This window comes from Musca autumnalis, unplaced genomic scaffold (assembly GCF_047663935.1).
Source record: "Musca autumnalis isolate F117 unplaced genomic scaffold, ASM4766393v1 scaffold_4, whole genome shotgun sequence".
NCBI classification, from domain to species: domain Eukaryota; kingdom Metazoa; phylum Arthropoda; class Insecta; order Diptera; family Muscidae; genus Musca; species Musca autumnalis.
Genome location: NW_027411977.1, coordinates 71,490,204 through 71,503,358, shown reverse-complemented (window position 1 = coordinate 71,503,358; position 13,155 = coordinate 71,490,204). Strand labels below are relative to the sequence as shown.

Sequence of the window (13,155 nt, the reverse complement as noted above, 5' to 3'; positions counted from 1 at the left end):
TATCAATACCAATGAAATGTTTTGTGTAATACTTGATTTTCTTTTCTTGTGCTAGAGGGACCCTCCATTGACTGGAATAAAATGCAAAAATTACCTGAAAATGCTGTCAAGGATTATGGTTCACTAAAAGCCCCCAAAAATGAACAGGTATATGTTGTTTTATGAAATTTAATTTTCTTTTTTTTTAATTAAAATTATGCCAAATGTATCAACTCAAGGTGTGGGTGTCGAATGAAACTAAAACGATTCAAATACAAATTGGATCGAGCTATTACCAAACTTTTTTTTTATATTTGAATTGTCTTTTTTCAATCACACAAACATTTCCTACAAACAACAGTAGTTTGGCAGTAATTCGAACCACTTTGAGTTCGAATCGTCTTAGAGAAACAGACCATTAATTTTTCTAAAAAATAAATAAATAAAACGTAGAGTAGCATACAAAACATTCAAACGAAAGTTAATTGTTAATTAATCCAATTCCATTAATGTTTCGCCTGTTTAGATCGCGATTACAAATAAAAAACAAAAAATATACATTTAAAGGCCAAAAACAGAGTCAAAGTTTAAGCTGTTGTTGCTGTTTTCATCGATGCAGAAAATGTTAATCTGTTTTTGTCACAACAATAACAATGACCAAAAAATTGTATTGTGTTTTGTCCCTTAGATGGATTGCAATTTAGTCTTACAGTGACTTTTATTCAAAGAAAATTGTTATGCTCTCCACATTTCGAGTTGATTCATTCAATGAATCATAATTGCACGAATCATCATTATTATTGTTTTTTTTTTTTCAAAACTAACGACAAAATTTATTTACTTAAATTTCATTTATACAAAATTTTCATTTTTTAACACATTGACTGATTGGCCTGTGCAACTAGTAGATTTATTATATAAATTGGCTGTTTTGAATGTTTCTAAATTTTGTCGTTTTATAGTTAATACAAACAAACAAACATATATAAATATACAAAATATCACATATTTACTTACATACTTTATTATGACATTTTCCACCTTGTTTTCCGTAAAAAAACTTAAATACTTGAATTGGATGTGTTTATATTTTTACTGTGGTTCTCTTAAAAGAATGAGGTAACCTATTACTTTTTTCCATTACTTCTAATAAATACTTTGAGTATATCCTTCTATGCTTACATTTTTTTCGTTAGCTCTCAATACTTAATATCCTTTATCAATGTTTTTGTAACTCTAAAGTTTTAGTTGTTGTTTGTAATAAGTTGAAGTAATTAATTGTTGTATACATAAAACAATTTTTTATACTTTCTGCCTATACCTCATTTAGATCTAATTAAGAAAAACTATTGCTTAGCTCTTTGTCAATCGTTTATAATAAAATTCATAAAAGCATAAGGGGGGTAATGTTTCATAATCGGGTATGTTCTGAGACACACTTCACCTCTCACTTCACGCCTCAAGCATTTTGTTCAACCAATTTAGGCTTATTTTTCGAGTATTTTATGGATGGACTAGCGTGTACTCTTCTTTTTAAATATCCTATCTTAGTCCCAAGAAAGAAGCAAAAAATAGAAGACAAAATGATTGAGGCGTGAAGTGAGAGGTGAAGCGTGTCTCAGAACCACCACAGTTTACAATGGATGATGTTGCCAATGCCATCAGGAACGCTAAATCATCCAAAGCGTTGGGGCCTGATGGAATCTCCATGGTAATGCTGAAGCAGCTGGATGAGCCGGGAGTGGAGTATCTCAGTAAAGTTCTCAACTTGTCGCTAGTCACCATCATTGTTCCCGAAGTCTGGAAAATGGGCAGGGTGGTCCCCCTACAGGCCGATTTCGCTTTTGTCGCCCGTAGCAAAGACCCTTGAGGCCTTAGTCATCCCCAGTATCAGAAATAGCTACCAAGTTGCCGATCATCAGCATGGATTCCGTAAGCAGCACAGCACGACAACTGCGCTGCACGCCATTACCACACATATTTGTCAAGGACTCAACCAGAGACGGCCGTGCGATAGAACAGTGATGGTGGAGCTTGACTTATCAAAAGCCTTTGATACAGTCAGGCACTCCACGGTGTTTGAGGACATTGAGCAGACAACCCTCCGCTCAAGCTTGAAACGTTGGATAGTCAATTATATGTGTGGACGCCAGTCGTACGAGGAATTTAGGAACAAGAAGTCCAAACCTCGTCGAGTGAAACAGGGAGTTCCCCAAGGTGGGGTGATATCTCCGGAACTGTTTAACCTCTACCTCTCCTGTATTCCGCCCCCTTCGGACGGCATCGAGATCGTAACATATGAGGATGATTGCACGATCCTGGCGTCAGGTACCTATCCTGATGAAATCTGTGAGAGACTGAACAACTATTTAACCGATCTTATCACTTTTTTCCATTCGAGGAATATGTAGATTTCCGCCACAAAATCTACAGCCACTCTGTTCACCACATGGACAGCGCAGTTTTAAAGAGAATTGAATGTCGTGGTCGACGGTAGCAGAATTCCGACCACAAACTGCCCCAAACTTTTAGGGGTCACATTCGACACTACTTTCACGTCGTGCGCGCACGCCACAGCTATCTGCGACAAACTGAAAAGTAGGAAGAATGTCCTCAAGTCCCTAGCCGGCAGCACTTGGGGTGCAGATAAAGAAACCTTGTTGACCTCATATAACGCGATAGGTCGGTCTGTGGTAAGCTATGCGGCGCCAGTCTGGTCCCCGAGATTATGTGATACGAATTGGAAAAAGATTCAAACTAGCCAGAATGCCGCCCTGAGAACAGCAACAGGGTGCCTCCTCAAATCTTCAGTGGACCATCCAGTAAAGCAACACAATGAGATTCTTTCGTTGCAGCACCTGCTTGGATGTTGCCGTGTGAGCCATCCCAATCACCATATTGTGGGTAGGCCAGACACATTCAGGCAGATCAGGAAGGATATCCATGCTCTAGACGGAGAGGTCCAACGATACAGGAGATAACCCCTATATCAACAAGCGTATCAAGCAGGTTTAAATAGTATTCACACGGATGCAGTTGCCAAGGCCTTAAGGAATTATAGTGTGAATAAAGTCCTCGAAATACATCCCCCATCTATTGCAGCTGAGGAGCGTCAGCTGCCACGACAAACTAGAGTAGTTTTGGCTCAACTACGCTCGGGATATTGCAGTCGCCTAAATTCTTATTGGGCCGTGCAATACATCTGCCCAGTATGTGGCATGGGCCCGCACGACACAAAACACCTTTTCAACTGCCCAGCCAAACCTACTCATCTAACTCCAGTGGATCTGTGGTTACATCCCATCGAAGCAGCCACTTTCCTGGAACTGGAGATAGACCCATAGCCAGATTGAACAGAAGAACGAACATACAAACATAATAAACACTGTTACAACAACAACAACATGATATTCAACTCTCTTCTCACCTCTGCCGTCCATGTGGTGGACAGAATGGCCGTAGATTTAGTGGCGGATATTTGCATATTCCTCGTGGTAATATCAGTCAAATAGAGGTTCAGCCTTTCACAAATGACATCAGGGTAGGTACATGATGGAAAGGTCGTACAATCATTCACATACGTTACAATCCCAATGCAGTCTGGAGGGGGCGGAATACATGAGAGGTAGAAGTTCAACAGTTCCGGGGGTATCAACCCACCTTGTGGCACTCCCTATTTCACTCTACAGGTCTTGGACTTCTAGTTCCTGAATTTCACGAACGACTGGTGTCCACACATAATTGATTAACCAACGTTTCTAATGTGACCGGAGGGTTGTCTGCTCAATGTCTGCAAACAGCGTGCTGTGACAGTGACAGTATCCAAAGGCTTCTGATAAGTCGAGCGCCACCATCACTGTTCTATTACAAGGCCTGCTCTGCTTGTCGTGCTATGCTGCTTACAGAACCCATGCTGATGATCAGCACCTGGATAACTATTTCTGACGTTGGGGAGGATTAAATCCGCAAGGGTCTTTACTACGGCCGATCGGTCTGTACGATTCACCTTCGCTGGCATCCTTGCCAGTAGTGGGACCACCCAGACTTCGGGAACGATATGGGTGGCTAGCGACGGGTTGAGAACTTTAGTGAGGCGTTCCTGATGACAATCGCGACATCATCCATTGTAAATTATGGTGGTACATCCTCGGAAGGAAGAGATCTAACCTCACGTAGTACGATTAGTTAACTTGCGCACTTCATCGATCTGTCAGCGTAACGTCACCAAAGATGACTGAGGTCCTATTCTCCTACTTTCCAGGGGTCGAGAGTGACTTAACCGTTGCCCACAATTCACTTATTCCGGCTCCAATGTTGCAACTCTTCAGGTGATTTAACCATTAACCAGCAGTGATGATGTCTGGGATCGTCCTCTCTGGTACCCGAACATCAGAAGGTTGGACAGATCACTGAAACAGTGATTAGTGAACTATCTGAAATTAGGTCAGATACGTCATTTGGTAGCCCAGTTGACTCGATGGTTATATCCGGCGTACTGCGACAGATCACTGAAACGGTGATTAGTGAACTATCTGCAATTAGGTCAGATACGTCATTTGGTAGCCCAGTTGACTCGATGGGTATATCCGGCGTACTGCGACACTTTCCGCTAGGGGCGTTCTTATTGACCTTGTAAAACGTAGAGCTATAAATCTGCTCAGCCAGCGCTATACCCATCTGGTCGTTGCCGGAGACCGAATGCTTCAACTTACATATGATGAGCATTAAAGTCCCCTAAGACCAGTCGGTTATAATGACCTTCCAAAAGCTTACTAACTTTGGGACAATAACCTGGCATTTCGGGATATGCCACTCCCAACACAGAAAAATTATACAAATACAAAGATATCGCCATTTACTCACACAGTGCAATCATGAATAAAAATTCCGTGCGGAATTTGTTCCCTTTTCCCAATTTCACCATTTTTTTTATTTCCTTATTTATGGGTGCCACCGTGGTGCAATGGTATGCACGCCCGCCTTGCACGCAGAAGGTCGTGGGATCGATTCCCCGGCCAGGCAACATCAAAAATTTTTAACGGTGGCAAAATACACATTTCCTGAGTATTTCAGCCTTGAAAAACTTCTCCACAAGTGGTGTCTTAAGACACGCCGTTCGGACTCGGCGATAAACAGTAGGTCCCATATCATTGAGCTAAATATGAATCGGGGTGCACTCATTGATATGAGAGAAGTCTCCCTTGTCCCGTATGGGATGTTGTGGAAAAATGTTTTTTTTTTTTTTGTTTTTATTTATGCCCAAAAAGGGAATATTTTTGTCGATTCGACTGGAGTACGCCATATTTGAGTGAATCTAGTAGTTTTCAAAGTTTTACAAATATTGAATTTAAAAGAATTTCACTTTTTAAAATTATTTTCCGTGCGGAAATTTCCGAGGGAAATATTCATGATTGCCCTTAAAGAGTGACATAACTCAAAAATGCGTTTTCTGAGTTAGCAATTTTAATTTTTTCTACAGCTTTTATTTTATTTTGTGTCAAATATTCACGTTTATATCTCTAAAACTCAAAGAGTTACAGCTCATTTACTATGAGTTTGGCATAATTCAACAAAAAAAATTGTTAGTTTATGAAGCATTGAAACATTTCAAATCATGCATGATCTTGCACAGAAATTTAGCAGTGATATCTGGCTAGCTGTTTAAAAAATATGGTCGAAGTATTTATTTTAATGTTTGCGTAATAATCTTTTTAAGTTGGGAAGTCAAAATTCAATCGCCAACATAAAACGAGTTTTTCTCGAAACTGGATTTTTGTGAGATGTGTCACTCTTTGAGTAAATAAGCGATATGTATATTGAGGTTGCAGACTCTGGCCGAAACACAGGTGTTGTGTGGTTCTGGTTCGATCCGGTATCGAAGAACGCGCCGGCGTGTGGTTGAAGTCGTCTAGAATTCAATCTGTCATAGCCTTTTCGGTATTACCTACGTCTGTATGTCAACAACTAGTGATATACATTTAAATACCTAGTTTCAGGCGGTTATGACCTTCTAATAGGGATTCAATGTTGGGTCTATAAACGGCCGTTACGACTGTTAATCGGTGGTATGTATGCGTTAAGCAATTCCACCACATGACTTCTGTCCCAATGTATTCCATATATGCGTCAGTAGAGTTAAGACGTAGGGGATGGAAGATACCAAGGAACGGTCCTGACCGGTTTTAACATGGCAAAGCCCAGGATTTATCTTGGCCCTCTTTCATCTCAAGTGGACACTGACCTCCCCGTGGTGTTACCTGGGAAACTGCCTTTAACACCCGTTAAAGGTAGTGAGCTAACATGTTAGTAACCCTCCCCTAGAAAAAACAGCCTACTATGAAAAAACGAAAGACAAGAAAAGCAAACCTCCTTAAAGTTGACGAACCCCGCAAACGTTTTTAGGACCATGATCTGCGAATCTGCACCTGGAATGTTCGCACTCTTTATAGAGAAGTTGCAGTCTTCGCATTGGCAGACGTACTTGAAAAGTACAATGCCGAAGTTACTGCCATACAGGAAATACGATGGATTGGAAAAGGCGTCACAACAACACCTAAAAGTGACGCACTGTATTATAGCTGCCATGACGTTTGGTTGCGGATTTGTAGTTAATCGGAGACTAAAACATCTGGTATCCAGCTTCACCCCAGTGAATGAAAGACTTGCTGCAATTCGAATAAAAGCTAAATTCTTCAACATCAGCTTTATTTGCGCTCATGCTTCCACTGAAGAAAAGGACGAACAGACCAAAGATAAATTTTACGAGCGCTTAGAAGAAACATATGACCGTTCCCTGCCCATGACATTAAAATCATTTTAGGCGATTTTAATGCCAAAATTGGAAAGTATATCTTTGGCCCAACAGCTGGGAATTTCAGTCTCCACAGTGAAATATCTGACAATGGTATGAGGCTGATAGACTTTGCAGCTGCAATCATCTCGATATTCATAAGGCACCTGGCTGTCTCCAGATCAAAGAACAAGTAACCAAATTAATCATGTTGTGATAGATGGAAGAAATTCATCGAGAGTGTTGGATATACGATCGTTCCGAGGCGCAAACATTGATTCGGACCACTACCTTGTTGCAGCAAAGGTACGTACCCGTCTAAACGTAGCAAATAAAGCACGAACAGACACAACGCGGAAGTTGGACATCGGAAACACAACAGATAGCCACAGCATATTCCACTCAACTAGCCCAATTGCTTAATGAGAGCACTCCTTGTCCCGATAACATAAAAACACAATGCAAAATACTGCCCACTCCATGCAAACAGCCGCAAAATCCATACTTGGATACCAGAGACCTCCGCAAAGGAATTCATGGTATGACCAGGAGTGTCGTGCTGCTACTGAAGAGATAAATGCGGCATATAGAGCTACTTTACAACAGCCAAGATCACCCATATACGTGACTGCAGCAACAACATATGTACTCTTTATTCTCATCTGTCGTGGTTTTGCAAAGGAAAGACACTCTCAGAGAGACTAATGCTCAAAATATTTTGAGCATCAATGCTTTACAATCAGTAGCAACGCGTAGCGCACGAGAGAGATATCGGGAGAAAAGGAGAGAAGAGAAACGTCTTTTCCGCAAGAAAAAGAGAGAAATGGAAAAGCGGGAGTGTGAAAAAAAATCGAGATGTACAGGAGCCAGAATGAAGTCCGAAAATTCTACCAAAGAGTGAAACATCAAACAGATGGCTTTGGTACAGGCACATTCTCCTGTAGAGACCAGCAAGGTAATCTGGTAACAGATACAGATAGCGTGCTAAGGATATGGAAGGAACATTTCTCCAATCTGCTGGTATCCAATAGTAGCGAAGACGATGATACCACAGATCCAATCCCAGAAGATGGTATAGAATGCATACCGCCCAGCCAAGATGAGGTAAAAACAGCAATCAACCGGCTGAAGAATAATAAAGCAGCAGGAGCCGATGGCTTACCAGCCGAGCAGTTTAAAACCGAAGGCGACGCGCTGATAAGGTATATGCATCATCTGGCAGGAAGAACGCGTACCCGACGATTGGAACCTGAGCATCCTGTGTCCCGTTCACAAGAAAGGAGATAAGACTGTATGCTCCAACTATAGGGGCATAAGTCTTCTCCCTATTGCCTATAAGATAGTGTCAGGGATATTGTGCGAACGACTACAGCCAATGGTCAACGAAATAATTGGACCATACCAATGTGGCTTTAGACCTGGCAAGTCCACTATTGGCCAGATATTTACCCTGCGGCAAATCCTGGAGAAGACCCAAGAGATGCAGATCGACACATATCACCTTTTTGTCGATTATAAAGCAGCATTCGACAGTCCCCTCCGATCAAAGATATTCCATGCAATGTCTGAATTTGGTATCCCTGCAAAGCTCATCCGGCTTTGTAAGATGACTTTAACGGATACTAGGTCCTCAGTTAAAATTGGAAAGAACCTCTCCGAACAGTTCAGTACCAAAAGAGGTTTCAGACTTGCTTATGGCGATGACATAGACATCATGGGACGATCAGTAAAGGAAGTACCTGATACCTTTAGGAAGGTCGAAGCAGAATCTACGAAAGTGGGTCTGGCAGTAAACGGCGAAAAGACCAAATTGATGGCGTCCATAGAGCTCGGACCAACTGTGGAAGTTGGTACCTATAATTTTGAGGTAGTTAAAGACTTCGTCTACCTCGGCACAGCCATAAACACAACGAACAACATCAGTTGTGAAATAAGAAGAAGAATTGTATTGGCCAACAGATGCTACTATGGTTTAAGTAAGCAATTTAAAAACAAAGTCACATCTCGTCAAACAAAAATAACACTATACAAAATGCTGATACTACCCTTGCTAATGTATGGCTCCGAAGCATGGGTACTTGCGCAAGCAGATAAGGCAGTGCTCGGTGTGTTTGAGAGGAAAATTCTTCGAAAGATCTGCGGGCCGATTTGCGTTGACGGTGAATATCGACGTTGTATGAACCACGAGCGGTATCTGCTGTACAACGACATCAATATAGTTAAACGTATCGAGATGCAACGATTGCGTGGGCTAGGCCATATCATAAGAATGAGCGATGATGAACCCCCTAAAAAGGCGCATAAATATGAGCCGCTTGACGGTGCACGCAGAATTGGCAGGCCAAAGAATAGATGGCGCAAACAAGTGGATGAAGAGATGACAAGGCGCGGTATTCCAGAAAGAGAAGCAATAGACAGAGAAAAATGGAGATATTTTCTTAGTTCGGCCTATAGAACAAATGTTCTGTAATAGGCTAGCTAAGTAAGTAAGTAAGAGTTAAGATCAAGCGATGTAGGTCAATACAGACTGGTGACTGGAAAGCTAACCCTCCACCTCCACTTTTGGTGCGATCTATCCTCAAAACGTTAAAACCATCACCACGGCGTAAGCTGTTTTTGTGTCTGAGCTTCGTTTCTTAAATCAATATATTCTTCCGACTCATAACACCAAGTAGCCTGCTCTTACCCCGATCAAGCGGGCAATCCTATTACAAGATGGATGTATTTTCAGGGATTGGAAAAAGTCCGGTGTATAATGCTGCTTCTGTGTTTGCTGGTGGAAGGACTGCGGGGGTTTCTTGTATTCTGATGACGACAAACTAGGGTACATACGCTCTTTCTAGGTGCTCCTAAAATATGAGCCCTATTATGTTTTCTCTATCTGCCCATTCGACTTATGATAAACAACATTCAGAGGCCGTTTTTGCCTCTCTCTTTTTTTTCTGTGAATGAACATTAAAAGTGAGAAAGTCCGAAACTTTATCGTATTAATGAGGAAAAATAGCTCTTCTGAACGAAAGGAAGAGGGAGATGTGTATGAATTTTCAGTGAAAAATTCTCCAAAAATAATAAAAAACTGCGAATTTTTAAAGAGACCTTTTTTTGCCACTCCCTTGCTTTTCATAGCAACGTAACAGAATGAAAGGAAGAAATTTCTCATTAGCAAGATACTACTTACTTAGCTGGTCCATTACAGAACATTTGTTCCATAGACCGAACTAAGAAAAGATCTTCAATTCTCTCTGTTTAGTGTTTCGCTTTCTGAAATACCGCGCCTTGCCATCTCTTCATCCACTTGTTTGCGCCATCTATTCTTTTGCCTGCCAATTCAGCGTGCACCGTCATGCGGCCCGAATTTATACGCCTTTTTAGCGGGTTCATCATCGCTCAGTCTTATGATATGGCCTAGCCAACGCAATCGCTGCATCTCGATACGTTTATCTATACTTATGTCGGTGTATAGTTGATACAGCTCGTGGTTCATGCGACGTCGATATTCACCGTTAACGTAGATTGGTCCGTAGATCTTTCGAAGAATTTTTCTCTCAAACACGCCAAGCACCACTGCCTTATCTGCTTGCGCATGTACCCAGGCTTCGGAACCATACATAACCACGGGTAGTATCAGTGTTTTGTAAAGCGTAATTTTTGTTTGGCGAGTTGTGGCTTTGCTTTTAAAGTGCTTACTTATGCCAAAGTAGCACCTATTGGCCAATATAATTCTTCTTTTTATTTCACAACTGATGTCGTTTGTTGTGTTTACGGCGGTGCCGAGGTATACGAAGTCTTTTACTACCTCAAAATTATAGGAACCAACTTCAACAGTTGGTCCGATCTCAATGGACGCATTGCGCGTCGACACCATCAACTTGGTCTTCTCGCCGTTTACAGCCAGACCCACTTTAGCAGATTCTCCTTTGACCTTCATAAAGGTATCGGTTACTTCTTTACTTCTTTTATCCCTGACACTATCTTGTAGACGATAGGGAGAAGACTTATGCCCCTATACTTGGAGCATAGAGTCTTTATCTCCTTTCTTATGGACGGGACACAGGATGCTCAGGTTCCAATCGTCGGGTATGCGTTCTTCCTGCCAGATGGAGCCAACTAGTTGATGCATACACATTATCAGCGTGTCGCTCGGCTGGTATGTTCATTAGCAAGATGTCTCCATAAAAATTGTTTATAGTCGAGCTGTATATCTTTGGTCTGGAAGGCGACCGACGTAGCTAGTTGGCGACCTAGTTGGCGATCCTCCCTTATATTAGGCAGAAATTAAGGGCAAGGGCTACCAACCGAACAGAAGAAGATCCCACACTTGTACATAGATTATGTATGTATGACTATATATCAATAACTAGAATATGCACTATCCAATGTGATTTGAAAAGCCAATTCTAATTTAATAATGTGGCACTTTTATATACCAAGTTAAAGTTCAAATAACCTTCCAATCGGGCGATATGGGTTATAAACTTTCCTAGATGTACACAACAACTATTAAATTCATAATAAAGTGAGATTTTGATTGATCGCTTTCTAGCTTTGTTTAATGTTAACAAACAAACGCTGCTTCTTAATTTGTTTAAATTAGTATTTGCTTATTTTGTATGTAGCTACTTTGTAGTTGCTTAGTATGAATGTTTTTGCACATAGCTTAATTCTTCCCTTTTTCTCCTTCTTCTATCTAATTACTACTTATTATTTGTTCATTAACAAAAGCAATTATTAATATAAAAAAGACAACAATAAAAATATAATTAATCTCTGATATGTTTTTATTATTATTTAGATTCGTTCTATGTTGGACAAATTGGTTGTCATTAAACTTAATGGTGGTCTTGGTACATCGATGGGTTGTCATGGTCCCAAAAGTGTGATACCTGTACGTTCGGATTTAACCTTTTTGGATTTGACTGTACAACAAATTGAGGTAAGTTTGTTGTCGATTGGTTTTAATTGTCTTTCGTATGTCTTAATCATGAATCTCTTTTACAGCATCTCAATAAAACCTATGATGCCAATGTACCATTGGTGTTGATGAACTCATTCAACACCGACGAAGATACTGAGAAAATTATTCGCAAATATAAGGGTTTCCGTGTTCAAATCTATACTTTTAACCAAAGTTGTTTCCCACGCATAAGCCGTGAATCATTTTTACCCATTGCCAAAGATTTTAATGTTGATACGGACATTGAAGCGTAAGTGTGGAATAGGATGAAACAAAATTCCCCAATAATGGGGGTTATCATGAACGGCAATTCCCAGTGAATTTTTTCACTTTCTCCCTTAAGTTGTAACGGCGGAAAGACAAAACTCACGGGGAAATTTTATTCATGATAACCCCCAATATTAATTATATTTTATGTATTCATTTCCAGTTGGTATCCACCCGGTCACGGTGATTTCTATGATACTTTCCGTAATTCTGGTTTGCTGAAAAAATTCATCGATGAAGGTCGTGAATATTGTTTCTTGTCAAATATTGATAACCTGGGTGCCACTGTTGATTTGAATATTTTGAATAAATTGGTGGGCGATGAACGCGATGAGAAACCTGTTGAGTTTGTCATGGAGGTTACCGATAAGACCAGAGCTGATGTTAAGGTATGTTGTTATGGGCTATTAATCTCTCATAATTTGTTGATTATTTCTAATTGCACTTTTTTTGTCGTTTCATTGAATAATCTAGGGTGGTACCTTAATTCAATTTGAAGATAAATTGCGTCTTCTGGAAATTGCTCAAGTCCCCAAAGAACATGTGGATGATTTCAAATCTGTGAAAACATTTAAATTTTTCAACACCAACAATATTTGGGCTAATTTGTCGGGTAAGTAGAAAGGATTAAAACAAATAAAAAGTGTCAGTCGGCTTTGCCGACAGAGATATATCTTCAGCCAATGAGAATTGAAAATTTCATCTACGGACAGATCGAATGTATTTAGGGTCTCTTCAGAATTTTGTGGCCTTTTTGAACTTGCCGACAAAAATGTAGATTAGGAATTAACACAAATGTTGAACTTTTGTGGGGGAGGTACCCTTAGGGAGGACCGATATGGCCCATTTTAGAAGTTAAACTAAATTTTGACAAAATATTAGGAGATCCAAAGTTGGGACCAAATTTGTTGCACCATTCAAATGATATCGTCCTAACATTTGAGTGACATTTTTAAATATTGGGGAGAAGTGCCGGAAGTAGGGGACCGGTATTGCCCCATGAAACTAAGTTTGGATAAAGTATGACGAAGACCAAATGTTGCACCAAATCGGTAGAACAGTTCGAGTGTTATCGTGCTCTCCGACCGCCACATATGGTGACGTAGGGGGTTTTTTACACCTTTTGGGCTGTTTTCCCAAGAAATATGGACTTGCCCCTGAAAAA

At 40.5% G+C, this 13,155-nt stretch overlaps 1 protein-coding gene across 2 annotated transcripts in view; it reads left to right on the top strand.

The window, feature by feature from the left end:
• UGP (UDP-glucose pyrophosphorylase) overlaps window positions 1-13,155 on the top strand; it is a 93,771-nt gene that overhangs the window by 67,952 nt on the left and 12,664 nt on the right. For both annotated transcript variants that reach the window (XM_073984955.1, XM_073984954.1), the window contains exons 3-7: window positions 56-147; window positions 11,562-11,702; window positions 11,768-11,973; window positions 12,154-12,379; window positions 12,465-12,603. In XM_073984955.1, the coding sequence (XP_073841056.1) occupies window positions 56-147; window positions 11,562-11,702; window positions 11,768-11,973; window positions 12,154-12,379; window positions 12,465-12,603 (804 nt within the window). The remainder of the gene's footprint in view (window positions 1-55; window positions 148-11,561; window positions 11,703-11,767; window positions 11,974-12,153; window positions 12,380-12,464; window positions 12,604-13,155) is intronic.